Source organism: Saccopteryx leptura, chromosome 2 (assembly GCF_036850995.1).
Source record: "Saccopteryx leptura isolate mSacLep1 chromosome 2, mSacLep1_pri_phased_curated, whole genome shotgun sequence".
In the NCBI taxonomy this organism is placed as follows: Eukaryota; Metazoa; Chordata; class Mammalia; order Chiroptera; family Emballonuridae; genus Saccopteryx; species Saccopteryx leptura.
The window spans coordinates 44473078-44497253 of record NC_089504.1 but is presented as its reverse complement, the minus strand read 5'-3'; the positions used below and the strand labels follow the sequence as shown (position 1 = coordinate 44497253).

The 24176-nt window shown below is 42.8% G+C and overlaps 1 protein-coding gene across 4 annotated transcripts in view; it reads right to left on the bottom strand.

Annotated features, from left to right (window-relative positions):
- FRMD3 (FERM domain containing 3) overlaps positions 1 to 24176 on the bottom strand; it is a 345965-nt gene that overhangs the window by 155595 nt on the left and 166194 nt on the right. For all 4 annotated transcript variants that reach the window (XM_066367922.1, XM_066367920.1, XM_066367919.1 and 1 more), the window contains exon 2: positions 5674 to 5778. Coding sequence is in view for 3 of the 4 variants with exons in the window: in XM_066367920.1 (XP_066224017.1) it covers positions 5674 to 5778 (105 nt within the window). In the remaining variant the exon portion in view is untranslated. The remainder of the gene's footprint in view (positions 1 to 5673; positions 5779 to 24176) is intronic.

The following is a 24176-nucleotide window of genomic DNA, read 5'->3' as shown; positions in this document are numbered from 1 at the left end:
GGGGGTAGAGAACCACATTTTTTTCCACTAATCTACTACCCAAGTCTGAACACTAAAAATGAAGATAAACCAAGTCAGACTATAAAGAACATCAATCTAGAAACTTTTTTACTTAAAAAATAATTTTAGACATATGGAAAACTTGCAAAGATAGTATAGTATAACCTTGACCCATCTTCCCCTGATGTTGGCATCTTACGTAACCATTGTACAATGATCAAAATTAAGACACTAATATTAACACAACGCTTTAACTAAGGTGCAGACTTAAACTGAAGTTCACCAGTTTTCCAGAATCTAATTCCACATTGCCTTAGATGCATCTCTCTAAAATGTAAGTTTTCCAGTCTTTCCTTGCCTTTCATCACTATAATACTTTTGAAGAGTATCGAGAAATTACTTTGGAGAATGTCTCTCACTGTAGTTTGTCTGATGTTTTCTCAAGATTCGAATGAGGCCATGCATTCTTAGGAAGCACACCACAGAGACTGTGCCCTGCTGGGTGCATGCTATCAGGAGTGTGTGATGTTGGTACAATTTTTCCGGCGATGTTAACCTTGATCACTTGGTTAATGTAATGTCTGCCAGGTTTCTGCACTATAAAGTTATTTTCTTTCCCTTTGTAATTAAAAAATATCAAGGGGTGGGGAGGAGGGATGCAAATATCTTAGCATTCATCCATGGATCTTGCCCACAACAATTACATATTATTGTGGTGTTCTAATGTCAGTTTCCTTTTCCTCTCATTCCTTCTGAACACTTACTAACTGCAATTCTTCTCTAAGGAAGAGCTGTTCCTTCTCCCCCCTTATTTATTTATTTATTTATTCAGTTATTTTATTTATATTAGTATGAACTCATGGATCTTTATTTTAGTCTAGGGATTATAACTTAATCCTATTGTTATTTATTTCTACTACTCCTATTGATCTTGTTTGGGCCACTGGAAGTTCTTTCAAATTAGATCTGTGCCTTTCCTAGGGCCCTTTCTTTTAGCTTTATGAGCACTTCCTTACTTCCTGACACCACAAGATGCTTTAGATTCATTTTGTGATTTCCCTATACTAGCCCCAGAGTTAGCCATTTCTGAAAGGAAACTTGTTCCTTTTATTGGAGAATGGTATTTAGAAATTAAGACCCAGGGGCTAGGTGTGCTTATTGCTACTGTGATATCATTGCCCCTAGACCATCTCAGTGGCCGGAACTTATAAATATATGTGTGTGCATTAGCCCACGTATACATACATCTATATTTATTTTATAGATCTCTCTATAAATGTTTTTTTAATCATGAGTTCATATTGATATATCTCTGATTTCAATTTTAAATACTTCTTTAATGTTTTATCCAATATATCCCCAATGAGTCAAAAGAAATGAAAAAGGCTAATGCACTTATGTGGTTTCCATCTATAGTCTAGGTAATGAGTCAGCAAACTTGGCCAATTACCTATTTTATAAAATACTTTTATTGGAAAAAAGGGGTTTTTTTTGAAACACAGCCACATCCATTAACTTCAGATATTATATATGGCTACTTTCTATAACTGAAAGAATAATTGAGTAATTATAACAGAAGCTGTATGGGTCACAAAGTTGAAAATACTTTCTATTTACAGAAAAAGGTAACAGATACCTGACCTAGACTATGTTTCAAATTTTCTTGTGGGAGATGAAATGAAAAGAGCATGGATTTAAATCCCATCCTTCCATGGATCTGGGTTTTAAAGAACATTTTATGAACTTGACTCCAATGGCAAGAGAAGTAAAGGCAAAGATAAATGAATGGGACTACATCAGAATTAAAAGTTTTTGCTCAGCAAGAGAAACTGATATAAAAATAAACAGACAGCCAACTAAATGGGAACTGATATTTTCAAACGACAGCTCAGATAAGGGCCTAATATCCAAAATTTACAAAGAACTCATAAAACTCAACAACAAACAAACAAACAATCCAATAAAAAAATGGGAAGAGGACATGAACAGACACTTCTCCCAGGAAGAAATACAAATGGCCAACAGATATATGAAAAGATGCTCAGCTTCATTAGTTATTAGAGAAATGCAAATCAAAACTACAATGAGATACCACCTCACACCTGTTAGATTAGCTATTATCAACAAGTCGGGTAATAACAAATGTTGGAGAGGCTGTGGAGAAAAAGGAACCCTCATACACTGTTGGTGGGAATGTAAAGTAGTACAACCACTATGGAGGAAAGTATGGTGGTTCCTCAAAAAACTGCAAATAGAACTACCTTATGACCCAGCAATCCCCCTACTGGGTATATACCCCAAAACCTCAGAATCATTGATACGTAAAGACACATGTAGCCCCATGTTCATAGCAGCATTGTTCACAGTGGCCAAGACATGGAAACAACCAAAAAGCCCTTCAATAGAAGACTGGATAAAGAAGATGTGGCACATATACACTATGGAATACTACTCAGCCATAAGAAATGATGACATTAGATCATTTATAGCAAAATGGTGGGATCTTGATAACATTATACGGAGTGAAATAAGTAAATCAGAAAAAAACAAGAACTACATGATTCCATACATTGGTGGAACATAAAAACGAGACTAAGAGACATGGACAAGAGTGTGGTGGTTACCAGGGGTGGGGGGAGGGAGGACACAGGAGGGAGGGAGGGAGAGATTTAGGGGGAGGGGGAGGGGCACAGAGAAAACTAGATAGAGGGTGACGGAGGACAATCTGACTCTGGGCGAGGGGTATGCAACATAATTTAATGACAAGATAACCTAGACATGTTTTTCTTTGAATATATGTACCCTGAATTATTAATGTCATCCCATTAACATTAATAAAAATTTATAATAAATAAATAAATAAATAAAATAAATCCCATCCTTCCTCCAACAATTACAAACCATATGGCCTTAGACAAGCCACTCACCCTCTCTGCACCTCAGCTCCCCTTCCTTGCAGTGCTTTGAGGAAGATTAGCGGCCATATGAGTAAAATTCCTGATACATGATAGATGCTCAACTAATGGTAGTTAGATTTACTTCTGTAGGTTGGCTGTTTCGAATTTAAAATGAAATTTTGCACAAAAAATAAAAATCTATTTTCAGTGGTGGTTAAATAACTAATATCGTCTATAGAATCTGTTTGGCATATAAGGGATTAGGGCTTAAACCATAAACCTCAATTCAAATACACACTTCAACACTTACTAGTTATGATGAGATCTTACACAAATAATATCTTTGAGCCTATTTCTCTCTCCATACAAGGGTAATACCTTCAAAGACCATAAAAACATATGTCTATGGGTTTCTTTATGCCATGGTCCCCAGCACTGACAGAAGACCCACGCTGGTACAGCTGTATCAAAAGTAGAATCAGGATGTATTAAGAATGCATGTTCCTGGCCTTAGATCAAGGATTCTAATTTAGGAGGTCTAGAATAGGATCCACACTAAACATGTTCAGCAAACACCTAAGGAGATTTTGTTGCAGGGCCAGGTCTGGGACCACTGTTAATCAGCTGTAAAATGCCACACAAATCCCGTCTGTGACCTCATATCAGCCTTACATCCTCACTGGTGTCCTACTACCTTCCTCTCACAGGGAAATGCAGGCCCATTAAAGGGTTCCAGCAAGTGCTACAGGAAACCCAAATCTCCTTCTGAGCTACTCACTGTATCCTTTTATAGAAGAATAGGTCCCAATGGACTCCGATGGCTAAGTAAGATTCTCCGTGTCTCAGAAGAAAATCTAACCTATTCCTCAAACAGCCTCCTCCTTTACAAAACAAAACCAAAAACCACTTCTCATTGTATTAGGTCAGTAAACACAAAATCAAGAACCAGGTGGGGTTCCATGGAGGGGGGGAAGGACAGGAAGATGACCAGGGACACTGGTAAGGAAATTAAAGAAGTCTGAGGAGACCTGTGCCCCATCCCTGTCCACCCCCAGCTGAGCCTTTCATACACTGCCCGACTTGGCAGCAAGGCAGGGCAAGAAGCAGATACAAGGCCTCCTAACCCATACCTGGAACCCACAGCAGGGTTGTGAGTTGGGAAATCCCAGGTGGTGGGAAATCCCAGGTGGTAGGAGCTAGAATAGAGATTCCTGGGGCCTTCTGAATTTGAGGAATATACATCACTGTGATTCTGACATGTGCCGTGCCTGAACGCAATTGGGCTGGCACACCAGCTCAAAGGGCAAGATCCCTCTGCTCTTCCTTTTTTTATTATCATTTTGTGTGTGTGTGTGTGTGTGTATATATATATATTTTTCTGAAGTGAGAAGTGGGAGGCAGAGAGACAGACTCCCACATGTACCCGACCAGGATCCACCTGGCATGTTCACCAGGGGGCGATGCTCTGCCCATCTGGGGCATTGCTCCATTATAACCGGAGCCATTCTAGTGCCTGAGGCGGAGGCCATGGAGCCATCCTCAGAACCCGGGCCACCTTGCTACAATGGAGCCTTGGCTGCGGGAGGGGAAGAAAAAGATAAAGGAGAGGGGGAAGGGTGGAGAAGCAGATGGATGCTTCTCCTCTGTGCCCTGGCTGGGAACCGAATCCAGGACCTCCATACACTGGGCCAATGCTCTAACACTGATCCAACCGGCCATCCACTCTCTGTTGGTTTAAAACACCAACAGAGACCAGAAAGGACAGGTGTGTCCAAGAGCAGGAATACAATGGGGCTGTCAAATTTAGTGGCGCCCAATGAGCAGCTTTCAAAGTATCTCAACCCTTTGTCTGCCAAAGCTTTTTAAAAGTGAGGTGACATTCATATAACATAAAATTAACCATTTCAAATTGTACATGTCAGTGGCATTTAGTATATTCACAATGTTAAATAACTACTACCTAAATCAAGTTCCAAACATTTCCATTACCCCAAAAGAAAACCTTGTACCCATTAAGCAGTTACTTCCCTGTTCTTCTGTGTTTTTAACAATGAGGATTGAATTTTCTCTATAATGAGATTTTATGTAGCCACTATTTGAAGAGCTCTGGCCAACTTTGGGTTCAAAGGGCACAGAAGCATTTTGTCTTCAACATGGTGGGAGCAACCTCTGGAAAGGCCTAAGGTGAGTGTTACCTTCTCTTGTCCCATCCAATAGAGTGGGAACAATGCCAGACTCTTACACACACACACACACACACACACACACACACCAGGCTGGTCAGTTTCATGTGGTTGATAACCACCAAAAACTGTAAGAACAGCCTGACCGGGCGGTGGCACAGTGGATAGAGCATCGGACTGGGATGCGGAAAGCCCAGGTTCGAGACCCCGAGGTTGCCAGCTTGAGCAAGGGCTCATCTGGTTTGAACAAAAGCTCACCAGCTTGAGCCCAAGGTCGCTGGCTCGAGCAAGGGGTTACTCAGTCTGCTGAAGGCCCGCGGTCAAGGCACATATGAGAAGGCAATCAATGAACAACTAAGGTGTTGCAATGAGCAACGAAAAACTAATGATTGATGCTTCTCATCTCTCCATTCCTGTCTGTCTGTCCCTGTCTATCCCTCTCTCTGACTCTCTCTCTGTCTCTGTAAAAAAAAAAAAAAAAAAAAAAACTGTAAGAACAGATCTTGTTCCTGATTGTTCTGAAAGGAACATCTTTGGCATCCTACAGCCTGAGTTACTCCCCAAAATGGGTTCAGAGAGAGGTTGGCTCTTACCCGCTGCTTCTCTGGGTCCACATAACGAATGCCAAAGTAGTCCTTCTCCAGCAAGCTGTAGTAGTTGCAGATGTAGTCAATAAGAAACTGCCCTTTGGTCTCCCTCTGCAAAGGAAGCACATTTCAGTGTCAGCCAGAGATGATAGGTCTGTGCTTAGAGAAATGGATTCACTCACTCCAATCTCTAGAGCAGGAGCATCCAAACTCTTAACCTCTTAACTACAATACACAGTGAGAAATACATTTCACACTGTGAGCCATTACACACACACACACACACACAAAACCAAAGGAACACCAACAGAAAAGTGAAAGGGAGGGACATCAAACAATACTTTGCATAAATGCAATGCATTCTAAGATGATCTTTTATTCTAAAATATGCCATTTGATTTTCCTAATGCTATTTATGATTCAGAACACTGATTTCACAACTCAATACCTAGCAGAAGCCCATAGTTGGCAAATCCACATCCAATGAACCTGACTGCTTGCGTCAACTGCTTTGTAGGTATTCATTCATTCAATCCCCACTATCCTATGAGGAAGGTCCCCATTTTACACCTGAAAAAAAAACTGAGACACAGACTCAGTGGCTTGCCCAAAGTCACACAACATGTACAAATAAGGTAGGATTTGACCCAGAACACCAAGCTGTAGATCCAACCATGCCATTTTGTCTCCCTGGAGCATTGGTGAGTCCACTGAAACTCTGCTAAAAGGCAGGGTCTGAATGGTAAAGAAATGCAATGAATGGTATCAGACAGAACACTCCTCATAGCTATATCACATCCATAAATCAACACAGAAATGCACGTGGGAGGATGGGGGAGCCTACCACTGGGATTCAAGGACGAGCCCAGGTGACCTTGGCAAACTCTCCAGCAGTAAAATAAGCTGGTTAGGCCAGATGATTTCTAAGTTGGTTAGATTATTTTTCCTTCTAAAATTCTGTGAGTGAGAGATGTGCCAGCCAAATCTGATTAAGATAAATACCATTACAACAAAACCCTTTTAACAGCAAAGACCCTTCCAAGCCCTCATCAGGGTATTTGATAAGATAAATTTCTGCTTCAATCAAAGTTGCTGACAGACCCATGGAATATTTTAGGGATAAAATGTGACCTATGAAAAAATAAAAAGAAATTAGAAACACTAAGCGAGTCACTCTTCCAAATCCACTAAAAGTAATTTTAGAAGATGAGTTTGGTCTATGTTACATGATTATCCTTTCATTAGAAACTAGCACCACCAGCTTGGGAAACTGACGGAAAAGCTACTTGCTGGCCTGCGGTGCACTGCAGTGAATGAAAGGTGGGGCTTCTATACCCAGATTGTGCCATGAAGCCTCAACATTCCCGAAATCACTTTGCGTTTAACTTTGAATGCGCTTTCGGCCTTTACCTCCTTTCTGAGAGAGCCCATTTGATGTACCTCAAAAGTGACAAAACATCAAAATGAAATTGGTTTCTAGATTTCTGTAATTGCTTTTAACCCAGGAAGCCCAAATGGCCAACCATATCTGATGACAGCTAAAGCCAATGCCCAGAATATAATCAATGGATTTAGTTCCTCTTACAGATTTATTCCATAAGCCATCCATTTTTAAGTAGGCTGCTGCAGGATCAAATCACTGGCCATAACAGGAGCTCATCATTTCATGACTGGGTTGCCGAGCTTCCTGCAGGATTCACTGTGCTAAACTACCCCCACCATATGTGCAGCTCACAAGATATGTGGGTCAAGGCAATGGCCTGTAATGATGTGGGATTGAGCAGACCTTAATTTTGCATGACAGCTATTACTAGCATTTTGCCCTGAAGAGGATGTATTGCAATGCACAACAAAGATTTCTTTTTTAATGATTAAACACATCAACAAATACATACTCTCTGGTAATGTCCTTTCAAACCACCTAAGTCCCTGAGAGAAGGGAATGCCATGGCAGACAATGTGGTGACTGTAGTGTGCAAGGGTGGCTGAGGCAGGGATCAATGCCTTCTACAGAGCAGGTGAGGCGAGTTCCCAGGTCCAGGCCACCAGGTGGGTTCTAGGTCCCTGTCCCTCAAAGCACTTCCCTGGGACCAGCAATACCACAGAGCAGTGACCTCAGTGTCACCCAGGAGGGGGCTTGTTGGAAACAATCTCAGGCGCTGCCCCATGACCTGCCAAACCTAACCTGCATTTTAGCAAGATCCTCCTGCTAGTCACATGCTCATTCAAGTTTGAGCAGCATTGGTCTACGGAAATTATCTCAACCTTGGAAAAGTACAAAATGTGTGCCTGTCTCCAGAAGTCACTAGGGAAAAAAAAATAGCCCATTTTTTTCTTAGAATTATCTGTTCTTCAACTCAGGAAAATCAAAGTCTTTCCCAACCTTGAGAACACAACCGCCCTGCACCTGGGCTGCCACCAGCCCCGCCATCCCGAGGCGCTCGGGGTCACCGATCTGTGCCAAGGAAGTCATCTGATAGCCTCACATTCCACGCTTCCACTCCTGCCTGGGAACCTGGACAATGGTTTTAAGTCATTTAAGTTGCTATTATTACCATTTCTGTGTGATAAACCCAGCTCTTGCACTAAACAAAAGGCCACCCAGGCTCAGTCCCAAAGGTTAGATGTGCTCGTTCAGGGTAACAAATCCAGCTCTCAACCCCACAAACCTCGCTACAGGGGAGCAGCTGGGAGGAGAATGCTGGTTCTGGTTCCCACCTTCCACCCCTGAACTTCTAGTGAACTGACCCAAACCTTCTACATACTTTTCTGGGGGTGGAGGCCATCGTTCGCCACCCCGTCCTGCTGACGAAGCCAGTGCCTGGCACACTGGATGTTACTGAATGAATACATGTACCACTCACTGCTTTCTCTCATGAGCCTCGGCAAGATGGTCAAGTCCTTGTATTGGAGATTCCTCAAACACAGTAGAATTAGCCAACTCTCACCTAAAGCCTTCAAGGTCTACATGGAGAAGGTTTTAAGTATAAGGACTTCTTTTTCATGTCAAAATTCTACTAATTTCTCACAAGATACCAACTTTCAATACCAACTAAATGGAGAAAAGAAATAAAGTAGCCAATATAAATTCTTTAGAGCTGTTACCTAAGTTGTGTTTTATTAATCATATTTTATACATGTGAAAAACAGTAGGACATAAATATGTAAGCAGGGCCTCAGAAGGAGTTTGTGATCCATGCCTCAGAGAGGGCTTTAGGTATAAACTTTTGATGCTGTCAACCTCTAAATGAGGTTTTATAGTCTCAGCAACGTACTGACATGCTTGAAAGAACAATTTGTCCACTATACACATTTACACCTGTGTCCCTATACTGGTCCTTACCACCTATAGTACACTAGGAATTGCTATTTTTAATAAATACTGGACTAAGACATTGTGGAAATAATTTAATACTTCTTAATGTATTAAAAATATAAACCAATGCCAGTCAAGGTATGGTCTAAGAACTGCACTGAAATGTGAACTCTGTTACTGTGCTCCATGAGCTAAGTGCAGAAATTAAGTGACATATTTCCAAGCATTGGACCAAAGCAGACTGGGCTTTACAATATCTAGTACTAGTCTCCCACCACAGAGAATTTGATACACTCTCATCCTAACTGTTCTGTCGACACTTGAGGCTTCTGTTTGGGATTTCTTTACTTCAGGAACCTCAAAGACTGAAGTGGCTGGGTCCTCTTCTCCGTCTTCTCTGCCCATATTTCAGACAATTATTGGTGCATGCATGCATGTGTGCGTACGTGTGTGTGTGTGTGTGTGTGTGTGTGTGTGTGCGCATACCCCTGAACTTCTTGTAATAACCCCACATTCTCTTAGGTTCCTGTCCCATAGGTTGGGAAGAAACCTAATTTTTCCCATCACGTACTAGCCTTCTTTTTAAAATATCCTCAAAGTATATACTAGAAAAACAGAACTAGCACAATGTACCTGTCTAATTTATCCACTTACCAGTTGGATAGACTTAAGCAAGTTACAAAATCTGAGACAAGTTTCTTCTTGTGTAAAAGGGGAATGATGATGGTATCTTGCAAATCTACCCTAAGGAGTTATTTTGAGGCTCATCCATGTATTGTTAAACATCTACCATGCATCAAGCACTGGGATTGGAATTAAAGTGAGCAAAACACAATTTATAATCTCACAGACCTTAAAACCCAGTGGTTTGTAAAGTGCTTTCACATGGCACTATACCAATGTACCAATGTAAGCTATCTCTAATATTAAGAAAATCTTAAATCTTTGTCTTCAATTTCATAGTTCCTTTTAGGTAAAGGGAGTTGAGAGGAACAATATTCACCTCCCAGAATTAGCCTTTGTATGAGAAAAAGTGAACAGAGAGATCAAGAACTCGATTATTTTGCTTAATTCCTCTTGCAGTCAATTGTTGATGATGCATTGACTTCAACCCCCTAGTTCAGTGGCAAAGTTAAAACAACACATCTGTGCTTCAAATAAAAAGAGCAAGAACCTGACCAAGCTGTGGCGCAGTGTATAGAGCGTCAGGCTGTGACGCAGAGGAACCAGGTTAGAAACCCCGAGGTCGTTGGCTTGAGCGCAGGCTCATCAGCTTGAGCGCAGGCTCACTGGCTTAACTGTGGGATCGTATACATGACCACATGGGTCACTGGCTTGAGCCCAAATGTCACTGGCTTAAAGCCCAAGGTTGCTGGCTTGAGCAAGGGGTCACTCACTCTGCTATAGCCCCCCAGTCAAGGCATATATGAGAAAGCAGTCAATGAACAACTAAGGTGCTGTAACAAAGAATTGATACTTCTCATCTCTCTCCCTTCCTGTCTGTCTGTCCTATCTGTCCCTCTTTTTGACTCTCTCTCTCTCTGTCTCTATTAAAAAAAAAAAGAAAAGAAAAAGAAAAATCAATTGGCTAAGTCAGCATGGCTTATGGCTTGTCATCATTGAAACTGTATGGCAGGTTTCAGTCCCCACTTCCTAAAACTCTAAGCCAAGACATTTGCTACCCTTTAGATATTGGTTAAGTGAGGAAAAGAGTACCAACCCCAAATACTTAATGGATTGCTATAAACCCAGGTCTAGTGTTTAAATAGCTGCCTTCAGGAATGAAGGTATAAATATAATCATAATAATTACTATTTATTAAACACTTACTGTACACCAAGAACTGTGTTACATACTTTGCATTTAGTCTCCAGACAACCCACTGAGATAATTCTATTTTCCTTCATCACAGATTTTTAAAATGGTATCAGAAATGTGTGTCAAACCCAGATCCAACACCTATGCCCAAGATGTTGTAGGAACTCAATTTGCCTATCTGCTTCCAATCTCTATGTGGAGATGGAAGAAAACAATATCTGGATTTGGGGGCAGCATCAGATGCCCTCATTACAAGAATATGAACACTGGCAGGAAGAAGCCCTGGGTTATCTACTACAACACCAGGCCTGGCAAGAGACAGTTTTATAAAATACAAACCACATTATAAATTTCCCAACATTCATACACCCTTTTGTCTTTCTTAATAGAACCCAGATTTCGTTCATGTATACACATATATATGTGTACACACATAACACATCCATACAGATATACATGAGTACATGCAAAGTCCACGAGCCTTAGGAAATTATAACCCAACACTGCCTCCAGGGGTAAGCCTTGGCTGGCATATGGGTAATCCCATTCCTCACATCTGCTTGGTTCAGGAAAAGAACATATGACCCAGTTTAGGCCAATGAGACATGAGGAGGAACTGACTGGTTTCTTGAAAGGCTCTTGTTTATTTTTCTGTGAGTTTCAGGAAAATATTTTTCTCTTCCCTCTGGACATTGTTACATAAAGGCATAAGATCTGGAACCGAGGCAGCCATCTTGAAACCTGCTTGAGGATAAACTCAACACAGGAGGAAACCTAAATATTCACAGGGAAATGGGATTTGTGTCCCCAGATTATCAATCATGAAGCTCACCTTACCTGTGAACTTCCAGGGATGCCAACAAAATTCTTTGTCATTTAGGTTAGTACGAATTACTCGTGAGACACGAAGCAGCGATAGCAGAGGAGTTAATGGGGCTATTGTGAAGCACAGTCACAGAGGTGGTGGACTAATGAGCCCCCCAGCTGAGTCCATCTACCAACAAGATTCATTCTACCCAAACAGTGTTTCTGTGATTTTTTAAGTTGGGGGACTGCACACAAAGTCTGGATGCCGGCTGCTCTTGAAAAGTTGGAAGGTCTGGAAGCTGGACCATCAAGTCTGCACAAGCTCAGTACCAGCTACTCCTTCCTGGAGCGTGAGCCCTGCTGTCTCCACATTCCCATCCACCCTGTCCTCCCCCATGTCTTCTCACACCTCCTGAACCCCTGGAGGAATCAGAGTTTTCAACCCTGATCTGAGGCAAACAGGTGGTTTTCACAGAGGTTTCCGAAAATAAGTTTTCCTTTGAAGTGCTTGGGAGCATCCTCACAGCCAGGAAAAGTCCTCAGTGGACACAGTTTTGAGTTGCCCCATAAGGCTATGTGGCCTCTGAAGTCCTAGGACCTGCGGGAGGGCAAAGGGGACAATGCAGACCAAAGACTTTAGGGAGGATCACTGGACGAGGGGTCAGGCAATAGTCAGAATCAGAAGCACTGATCCAGGACAACGGAAACCGTTCATTCTGAGGTTGGCCCTGTGCCCCTAGGAACCCTCTGACAAACAGAAGTGGGGCTGCCAGACCTCCTTTTCTGATAATAAAGACAGCGAGGTTCTTGTTTCGAGGCCTTATTGCCTGACACCTTGTGCTCACAGGAGTTGCTCTTGAGAAGCAGCAGGCGCCATGGACGCACGTGTAATTCATACTTTTTTTTTTTTTTTTGCATGAATTAAGGGCCTCCATCCATTCACTTTCTTGGACAGAAGAACAAAAAAGCAGTAATGAGAACTTGGGGAGCTAAACAGTTCTGCTTTTATTGTGAAGGACAAGTGCTTGCTAATTTAAAGAAGATTGTGCCTTGGTTGAGCAGCATAAAAATGCTGTTTCATCTATGCTAAAAAAATGCAAGCATTATCTGTGTAAATTCATACATTCTGTTATGGCAGGCACACCACAGCTTAAACCAAAACAGAGCGTCTCCTCAGAAAAATTAATTAGCTTTTATAATTGAATTTTAAATAGCATGTGATATATTGCTTTGTTAATTGTTCCTTCCCATTGTGGACAGTAACAGGTATTTGAATCCAGCTGTGAAAGGACTTCAGAAAGTCGCATCCCTCTAAATCAGTGAGGATGGAAATGATATGAAAGCTGTTTAAATGGGGAGAAATGTAAAGAAAAACTAGAATAAAGGGATCTCTCATGGCTCTCTACGGTTCTCACAGAGAAATTAAAAGTTGCTTTGATTTGTTCTCTTCGACAGTACTCAGAAGTATGAAAGAGAAAACCAAGCTTTGGAGAAGCTGAGGTCCTAACTCTGAATACACACCGCTATATGGTAATAATCAGCAAAATTATAAGCTAGATTGATGAAGGCATTTTTTGTGCACAAGAAATATTAATAAGTTGGGGAAAGGGAGGGATATGGCTATGGATGTAGCAGTGAATTAAAAAACAGAAAATAATAAAATAATTACCAAAGGCAGACACTCACTGGGGGGGGGGGGGTTCAACAGTTGCCTGAAAGTGAGGATCTAGCTGCAAAATAACGCAAGACACAAGCGGCTGCCTAGACCAGCCGGTCCTTCTGGTAGTGAGTCAAAGCCCAAATGCTTACCTCAAGTCCATGGTAACGCCTACACACTCCGAGAAGACAAATAAAATACACGATTGTCCTCATAGCAAGAGCCTTTTGGTATCAAAGGGGAGGTTAAAGGGCCCGAAGGAAGAAAGAAGAGAAACTGTGCATCCCCAAGAAGATGTAGCAGCCAGAACACATTGGCCACGCCACTGTCCAGGTCCAGAACGGGGTCTTCTCAAGTTGTGTCACAGTTAGAAGAGTATGCAGGGAGGCTTGGAGTCAGCAATGGTTCTTTTTTGCTTTTCTCCTGGGTGTGTTCCACCTCTAGTACCTCTCCTTGTTCCATAGCTTTTGTTTTAAAATATGCTTCATGTCTGTGCTCAGGCATAGGGTCATTTCTCATCTAAGTGCCTCACGGATTCACTCCAATGCTTGGGGAATCATATTGGATGTGTCAACTTGTCTTAGTAATTTCTGCCACTGCTCAAAAGTTTCTTCCTTCCCCATCTTTTTCTTCTTCACGTTTCAAGGTCTAGTTCTGTCGTATTTGGTGAAGCCTGCCCAAGAAGCATTCGGACGAAGTTGAGAAGACTGGGAATGGAAAGAGCTGGACAGGGAAGGAGGGGAACCACTGGCTAGCAGGTGAGTGCAGAATGTCTTCCACTCCTTTGCACATACATTCCTAGACATGGCTACCTCACAGAAAGTTATAATTCAGTGTGACAAGTAATAGGACAAAAGTCACAATCACAACAGGAGTAGAAGCTACAAATTACTGACTGCTAACTATGAACGAGGGCTCATGCTAACAGCTAAACAGAGACTATGTCACTCGCTCCTCCCAACAGCCTTAGCACCAGCCTTAACTGGGTGGATGACCTTCTAGAAATATATGACTGCTACTCACTTCCATTCCTAACTCTTCCCAGCTGCATTCTTTTTCTCCCAAACTCTATTCTTTATTATGGAAAAAGACCAAATCAGGGTGGTCTATAATTTCCACTCTGTGAAGGCATGATACTTCACTTCAATAGTATCATTCTAGAAGATTCTTATATCAGTAGTCAGGCAATTGGTTGGCCAGCAGCCCACACAGCCCCTGAAACAACCCTCTGTGTGCTGGAGGAATTCCTGAGTGTGTGCACATGTGCACACACACACACACACACACACACACACACACACACACACACAAATGATTTATAACAAATACTTAAAGACTGAAAGGCGTAGGTTGGGTTCCCCGACTATCACACTCCCCCTTTCCTTACAATGATTAGTCACAAAAGAGGAAAAACTTCTTGGTTATATTTATACAGCAACCCAAGCTAAGGGTGTTTTGAGTTTTTTTTTTTGTTTTTTTTTTTTTTCATTTTTCTGAAGCTGGAAACAGGGAGAGACAGTCAGACAGACTCCCGCATGCGCCCGACCGGGATCCACCCGGCACGCCCACCAGGGGCGACGCTCTGCCCACCAGGGGGCGATGCTCTGCCCATCCTGGGCGTCGCCATGTTGCGACCAGAGCCACTCTAGCGCCTGAGGCAGAGGCCACAGAGCCATCCCCAGCGCCCGGGCCATCTTTGCTCCAATGGAGCCTTGGCTGCGGGAGGGGAAGAGAGAGACAGAGAGGAAAGCGCGGCGGAGGGGTGGAGAAGCAAATGGGCGCTTCTCCTGTGTGCCCTGGCCGGGAATCGAACCCGGGTCCTCCGCACGCTAGGCCGACGCTCTACCGCTGAGCCAACCGGCCAGGGCGAGTTTTTTGTTTTTTTAATGAAACTAAAAATACAGAGAATGATTGCTGTGAATTTTAATGGCCATTATCTGTTATTACGAACTAGCTGTTATCTTTAACTCTCCATTGCCTTTTTTTTAATTCTTTGCAGCAGATAACAGCTTCCTGAAGGAAAGAAAATATCAGATGCAATCTGCCTGCTCTTTACACCCAAAGAGCATTTCAGTCCATTATTAAGCTATGCACACACAGAGTCTGATGATACTGTATGAACCTATAAGAATGCACAGAGACGCTCAAAAATAAGTGTAACAGAACTGCTTCAGGATATCCCTCTCAAAAAGGCCTGCAAAGATATTCAAGACAACATAAAATGGAAAAAAAAATCACAAGTTGGAATAAAAGATTTTGGTAAAAATCCAATTTTTACATAAGTGCATATGTATACACATGCATTTATCTATACATATAGGCAAAGAATAAAAGCTAAAATGATAAATGTTGATGGTGGTATCCATGGGAGATGAGATTCAGATTATTTTTAGTTTTTCTTTGTGCCTATTTGCATGTTCTAGCTTTTCTATAAATTACAAGCATTGGTTTGGTTATCTGTATGCTATATGTCTTTCTAATCACTTTTTAATCACTCAGGTTTAATCACTGGTTTACTCTCTGAAGACTCTCCTCCTGTAGGCCAATGGCTTAAGACTCAAACCAGAATTCCAGTAAAACAGCCAGGATTAGGAACCAGAAATCAGATAAGGAACCGTATGCATCTTTAAACTTTCTAGATCATGGAAAATAGTTCTTTCCGGCTTCTTCTGCCTCCAATCATAGAACTCCCCAACTTTCCCTGCATCCCTCTACCTCACCATCCCCGTCCACCCCACACCTGCTATCTCCTAGCTCTCTCTCTGAAGGGCCTCCCAGTCTTTCCTCGCCTTTTACATGGCCAAAAGTGGGAAGATGAGTAGGGCAAATGTTAGAAACTACCAGAGCCAAAGAATTCGCTGTGATGAACACAAATGTGTTGGAGGAACAGTCTGGAAGCCTTACTCGGAGTCCAGTGCTCCATGGCAGAGTTGAGATATACATGCTGTGTGCAAACAAGAAGCAGCACCCCAATCATTCCATGTAGGCCTCTTGGGAGGGAGGAAAGCCCCTACATGTAATAATCACTGGTTAATTTTAAAGCTCTCAAAATGGGAAGTTGAGGTGATTTTTTTTTTCTTCTGCAAGCAAAGGCCAAGTCCTGGTGATAACCCTGCCAGATCAGAACACATCTTTCAACCCATCAGTGTTGCTCCCCCGAGTTATATGCTGCATCTCAGAAAGTGACTTCCTTAGGCACTAGACAATGAACAGGCTGTCAAAGGGTCCTCTCTTTGTGGTCAGATGTTCACCACTGTCAGTGAGGATACACTCCACTGAAGAAGGCAGGCAAATCTGGACATGCATTGGGCCATTGCAAAGTGCCCTTCAAACCATTCTGTCCGTAGTTCTAAGCACACATGAGTATTCAAGCTACCCCTCCACCTTGGTCTTCTCAGTGTCATCCTCCTCCTCTACCTTGGAAAGATTATTTCTTGCTCTAAATAGAGGCTACCAATATATTCATTACTATATTAATAGGAGATGAGGAGATAAAAGATAAAACCTTGTGGGTTTGCATTGGGGAGGAAATTTGAGGGTAAGAGTTTCACAGCACATGGAGGGTACTAGGAAATTTGGAGAGGCTAAAAGGCTTTTGGGAAACGTTGTTGTGGGTTACATCTTAGGTTCTCTTTAATGTTCCTTGAAAACTAATAATGAGGAATTGAATTTTTTTCGAGTAGTTTTGATATTGACTTGCTCCTCTATGTATGTTTCCAAGGTATGCAATTACTGAGTCACAGTTTAACTCACACCCCTCCTCTGCATAAACTAAACAGAGTCCCACTCTGCCCACCAATACACTGTTATTGATGGGTTCACCTGCTCATGGTAGAGGTTTTGCTGCAAGGCCTGCACCTACCGGATAACCTTCACAGACTACGCATACCCTCAGTGACACCTCTGTCCTCTGCCCTCATCTGGAAGCTGAGGAAATAGTACCTTGGTGTTATCTTATGATTGTCAGGTATAATTACATAACTCTAGTGTTATCACTTCTCCCAAGGGGCCTACAGACATGAAGGTTAACTTCCTCTCTGCCGGGCTTCCAGAGAGTGGCCACGACAGAGGTGGGCTGCCTAGCAGAAGAGGGCCATGAAGATGGTGACAGGGTGCTTCAGAAACACACAATACCCAACACAGTACAAAAAGCCAGGCATATAGAATCGAATGTCTGCTCCTGATTTTGCAAGTTACCAGTCTGTTGGGCAGATAAAATATATTATGCTCACTTTGTTAAAGATGGCGCTGCCCACATGGAAGCCGTTGCCCAGGTGATGTTAATGTGTGTTGGAGGTGGGCTGTGGGCAGGCAGGATCCTTGTAGCCTGGGGCTTGGTTTTGGGATTAAGCCTTTCCCACCCTTTTTGATGTGGGGTGGTACAATCCCATCATGTCCCAGATAAGTGACTTTGTATTAGAGACTTCCCTATTTTGTATATTGGATTAAAGGTTTTGATTTCTACACTATAAAATGGGGGCAGAACAGGAGCTTGCTCTCTCGGTTCCTGAGATTAATATTAGAGGAGAAAGCAGAGAGGAGAGGAGAGAAAGGCCACATGGGGTAGGCCAGGAGAAGCAGCCAAGATGGCAGAGTGTTGAGTGAGAAGCCAGTTTGTGCAGAGTTTGTGCAAGGAGAAGGAAGGAGATGGGGAACAGAGGAGAATAAGGCTGGTGAGCTAGAAACCTTTGATTCTAGGAAACTCGGATAATTCAGTAGCTTTGTGAGCACTGAATGTGAGTGGGTTTTGGAGCCCAGTGTGTGTTTTTACTTGCCCGCCAGGTGCAAGCTAGGATTAAAGATGATAGCCCATCAGTTTTTGGCTCCGTTGTTTCTTTACCGACTGTCTGAATCCAATGCAAACCTGCATGGGCCAGGCTGCTGTGATGGTAGCCCTGGCTACTTACTGGATTTACACAGTCTGAGAATGGGATTGGCTGCCTCTCTTTCACAAATGGGAGGACCAGGAAACTGTAAATTCTCTTTCTAAAAACAACAGTTATGCTCCTCTCCATGGCAGACAAAATAATAAGGTCAGGCCAGCCCAGAGGGGTGAGTTGCTTAGTAACTGAAATTACATATCTCGTGCCCCAGAGGCAAATGGCACCTTTGCTGACCCTCAGGGTGTTTCAGAACATGATTCTTAATGACACAGCTCCTTCCTGGAATGCCTCAGAAACATTTGGGGCAAGAGTGAAAATCCTCATCCTTTCACCTTCCTCCAGGGCTATAACATCATCTGCCCATTAGAAACCTAGCTAATTAAACAGTCAGTTCCCATCTGTGTCAAGGCTTCAGGCCATCCCCTCTCCCAAGCTTTTGACAAAGTCATCTTTGAGTAGGCAAGATGAAGCTAATCCTGATAGCTTCAGTTAATATATTAGCGGTTCAACTGTTTAATGTTAGCTTGTTCACCTGGTGAAAATGTATTAATTCTCCTCTGGAACAGACTTCTTGGAATATTTGACAGTGTAAATGTTGGGCAGATAAAATGTATTATGCTCACTTTGTTAAAGATGACACAAGGAGGCCATCGCCCAGGTGATATTAATGTGTGTTGGGGGCAGGCAGAATCCTTATAGCCTGGGGCTTGGTTTTGGGATTGAGCCTTTCCCACCCTTTTTGATGTGGGGTGGTACAATCCAATCATGCCTCAGAGAAGTGACTTTGTATTAGAGACTTCCCTATTTTGTATATTGGATTAAGGGTTTGGATTTCTACACTATAAAATGGGGACGGAGAGAGAGTTTGCGCTCTTGGTTCCTGAGGTTAGCATGAGAGAGCAGAGAGAGTAGAGCCAGCAGTGGGAGGAGGCCATGTGGAGGAGGCCAGGAAAAGCAGCCAAGATGGCGGAGTGCTGAGTGAGATGCCAGTTTGTACAGAGTTTGTATCTGGGATAAGGAAGGAGATGGGGAACTGAGGAGAATAAGGCTGGTGAGCTAGAAACCTTTGATTCTAGGAAACTCGGATAAGTCAGTGGCTTTGTGAGCACTGAATGTGAGTGGGTTTTGGAGCCCAGTGTGTGTTTTTTACTTGCCTGCCGGGTGCAAGCTAGGATTAAAAACTATGGCCCACCAGTTTGTGGCTCCGTTGTTTCTTTACCGACTGTCCGAATCCAATGTGAACCTGCATGGGCAGGGCTGCTTTGATAGTGGCCCTGGCCGTGGCTTCTGGCTTTACAGTAAATCAGTGTCTGTTGATGCAGGGAGGAAATGGCAGGAGACGAAGTTTATACTCATTGAGGCCTGCTATGTGCAAGCTAGGTGCTTCACCTACAGTATCCTATCTAGCAATACTATGAGGTTACCTCGTTTGACCTTTGAGGATACTGAGGGCCAGAGAATACTAACGAACTCCCCCAAGATTCAGCAACTAAATTTTAAACTCCAGTTTGACTTCATTCCAAAGCCCATGTTTCTGCTTCCATCCCATCAGGCTACCCTGTGTATGTCCAAAAATTTCTCAGCAGTGCGTTTGGTGGGGAGGGGGCAAAAGGGAGGCAAGCCATAGTTTTTGAAAGTATGGTCAGAGTAGGCTTCATTGGCTGTATAACATTTGAGCAAGAATTGAAGGATGTGAAGGTATTATCATAGAGATAAACTTGGGAAATGCATCCAGGCAGAGATGCCAGGTAGGGCAAAGGTGCAAGGGTGGAGTGTCAGAATGGGTCAGGGGAAGCTGGAGCAGGGTGAGTGAAGGGGGCAAAAGTAGATGAGGTCAGAGAAGTGAAGGTGGCCAAACCTATAGAACCAAGTAGAACCAAGTAGAAGGGAGGCCACAATCCCCACCAAATGACTCAACTCCCAACTTACTGTAACAATGTTGTAAAGCCAGTATCCACGGCCAGGGCCACCATCACAGCAGCCCGGCCCATGCAGGTTCGCATTGGATTCGGACAGTCGGTAAAGGAGCAACGGAGCCAAAAACTGATGGGCCATCTTCTTTAATCCTAGCTTGCACCTGGCAGGCAAGTGTTGGGCAGATAAAATGTATTATGCTCACTTTGTTAAAGTGGCGTACCCACGTGGAGGCCGTTGCCCAGGTGATATTAATGTGTGTCTCTGTGGGCATGGGGCTTGGTTTTGGGATTAAGCCTTTCCCACCCTTTTTGATGTGGGGCGGTACAATCCAATCATGCCTCAGAGAAGTGACTTTGTATTAGAGACTTCCCTGTTTTGTATATTGGATTAGAGGTTGTGAAGCTACAATATAAAATGAGGGTAGAACGAGAGCTTACGCTCTTGGTTCCTGGGATGATTAGCATGAGAGAGCAGAGGGAGCAGAGCAGAGAGCAGCGGAAAGAGGCCATGTGGCCAGGAGAAGCAGCCAAGATGGCGGAGTGCTGAGTGAGATGCCAGTTTGTGTGCAGTTTATGCAGGGAGAAGGAAGGAGATGGGGAACTGAGGAGAATAAGGCTGGTGAGCTAGAAACCTTTGATTCTAGGAAACTCGGATAAGTCAGTGGCTTTGTGAGCACTGAATGTGAGTGGGTTTTGGAGCCCAGTGTGTATTTTTACTTGCCCGCCGGGTGCAAGCTAGAATTAAAGAAAATAGCCTATCAGTTTTTGGCTCCATTGTTTCTTTACCGACTGTCTGAATCCAATGCAAACCTGCATGGGCCAGGCGGCTGCTGTGATAGTGGCCCTGGCCGTGCCTCCTGGCTTTACAGCAAGTAAAAACACACACTGGGCTCCAAAACCCACTCACATTCAGTGCTCACAAAGCTACTGACTTATCCGAGTTTCCTAGAATCAAAGGTTTCTAGCTCACCAGACTTATTCACCTCTATTCCCCATCTCCTTCCTTCTCCCTGCACAAACTCTGCACAAACTGGCCTCTCACTCAACACTCCGCCATCCTGGCTGCTTCTCCTGGCCTCCTCCATGTGGCCTTTCTCTGCTCTCTGCTCTCTCATGCTAATCTCAGGAACCAAGCACAAGCTCCTGTTCTGCCTGCCCCTATTTTTTTTTTCTTTTTTGTATTTTTCTGAAGCTGGAAACGGGGAGAGACAATCAGACAGACTCCCACATGCGCCCGACCGGGATCCCCCCCGGCACGCCCACCAGGGGCAACGCTCTGCCCACCAGGGGGCGATGCTCTGCCCCTCCGGGGCGTCGCTCTGCCACGACCAGAGCCACTCTAGCGCCTGGGGCAGAGGCCAAGGAGCCATCCCCAGCGCCCGGGCTATCTTTGCTCCAATGGAGCCTTGGCTGTGGGAGGGGAAGAGAGAGACAGAGAGGAAGGAGGGGGGAGGGGTGGAAAAGCAAATGGGCGCTTCTCCTACGTGCCCTGGCCGGGAATCGAACCCGGGTCCCCCGCACGCCAGGCCGATGCTCTACCAATGAGCCAACCGGCCAGGGCCCTGCCCCTATTTTATAGTGTAGAAATCCAATCCTTAATCCAATATACAAATAAGGAAGTCTCTGATACAGTCACTTATCTGAGGCATAATTGGATTGCACCACCCCACATCAAAAAGGGTGGGAAAGGTTTAGTCCTAAAACCAAGCCCCAGGCTACAAGGATTCTGCCTGCCCACAGCCCGCAGAGACACACATTAATATCACCTGGGCAACAGCCTCCACGTGAGCAGCACCATCTTTAACAAAGTGAGCATAATACATTTTATCCGCCCAACAAATGTCTTGAAGTTTTAGCTACCAAATCCTCAGAGAAGGAGGAAGGAAAGTCCTCAAAAGTATAGACCGTTACTCTGCCAAATATACGTGTGTAAAACCAGGTTGCCTTTTTGTCTAGGTGAGCCGAAAGGTGGTGGGATTGGGGGACCACAAACCTAAATTTCTCAATTTAATATCTTAGATAAGAAGTAAGCAGGTTTAGAGACAACTATTTCAGTAAAACTCACTATCATACATTATTTCATCTTATCAAAGAGGACTAAATAGTAATATGCAAATTTTGACCTCATTCATCTATCTAGGTCAAATTTTGGGTCTATATACAGAATTTCCCCATGAGCCAAGCTTTCCATTCACATTTTATTTCAAGTTATTCATGATTCTTCAAAGTCTGCACTGTTTCTGGAATCAGTACAGAAATGAACTATTATCAGATAGTCCCCAACACATCAGGTATGACTGTTCTAGCTGTCTTGTTTTCAAGTAAATACTATTGACATGACTTATATACAGTCAGGTACACAGCTCATAAGTACACAGCTCTATGAATTTTTACAAAGTGAACAAATCTATATATACACCACCATCCAGATCAAGCAATAAAACACTTTTAGCTCCTCAAAAGCTCCACATATCCGTTGGTCATTACCTCCCTCAAAAAGTATCCCTACTGATTTCTCCCATCACTTTTGCCAGTTTCTGAACTTTAAGTGAATGGAATTCAGTACAGTACTGCCATTCTCCTTGTGTCTTGCTTCTTTTGTTCATCATAATTTGATATTCATATATGTTGTTGTGTGAAGTCATTTCATTTTATTGCTATACAGTATTTCCATTGTAAAAATATACAATTCATTAATCCATTCTACTATGCACAGACATTTGGGTAGTTTCCAGTTATTATTAAAAACAAAGCTGCTATGAACATACTTGTACACATCTTTGGTGAACATATATAACTATTTCTACTGGGTATATACCTAGCGAAGACACACAGAATGTGCATGTTCACCTGTAACAGATACTGCCCGAGAGCTTTCTAGAATGGTTGTACCAATATGTTCTCCCACTGGTAGCGCATAAGAGTCCTTTCTTTAAACATGTTTAATTAACATACCTTCTAGATATATATCCTAGTACTATTTAGCCCCACAGAAAGACAAGCTTCTCCATACCAGTAACATGGCCTTTGCCATGACCAACCAGGGAGTAGCCTTTGTGAGCAGCTGATCATGTTTGTTAAGTGATGCCTTGAACATATTTCAAAATCAAAATATGGTTCAAATAAGATCACTGCAATTAACAGATATTCTTCAATATGTAATGGGGTACAACTACCTCTGCCCAACAAGTCAATTCATTCAGCTATGTATGGCTATATTTTAAAATCAATTGTTCTTGCAGAAGGTACCAAAGTATAGTCTGTCTTTGGAGGTGGCCAAGTGGTAAGAATTTTTGAAATTACATAGGCCCCAAAACCATTTTTTTCCTACTTTATGGTGCAGAAATCTAGAGAATCAGCCATCTTCTGATCAGCCGTCTGCCAGAGCAGAATAGAAGATCATTTCAGTGGAGGATGTTGGCCCTGCTCTCAGCCCCCTGACATCCATGCACCAAAATTAAAAAAAATAAAAAAAAATTAAAAAAAAAAGGTGAGTCAGTCACTGAGGGGCAGAAATAGAAGGACACATCAGGCTCTTAAATGTTCACAATATGTCAGTTCTGCCACCTGTGTGTCTGGTGGCTAGACACAGCACTTTCATACTTAACAACATAGCTAAAATTTGACCTCATAGGAACACAAAGTAGAATTGACAGTTACCAGGGCTGAGGATGGGGGAAAGGGTAGATGTAGGTCAAAGGATGAAAACTTTCAGTTAAAGATGAACAAGTTCTGGAGACCTAATGTACAGCATGGTGACTACAGCTAATGCCATACTGTATGCTTGAACTTTTCTAAGAGAGTAGACTTTAAGTGTTCTCACCACACAAAACAATACACAATACACAAAATCAATACTATGTGAAGTGGTAGGTATGTTAATTAGCTTGATTGTGGTAATTGGTTCAAAGTATATGTATACCAAAATATCATTTTGTACACCTTAAATATGTGCAATTTTTATTTGTTAATCATATTTTAATAAAATTGGAAAATTTTTAAAATAAACAAACAAATAATACAGCCTTTAGGTACTTCAAGCACTCACCCAACAAAGAATCCAAATGCAAAAATATTTGTGATCTGCCCTTGCCAAAAGCCTACCTCAGACT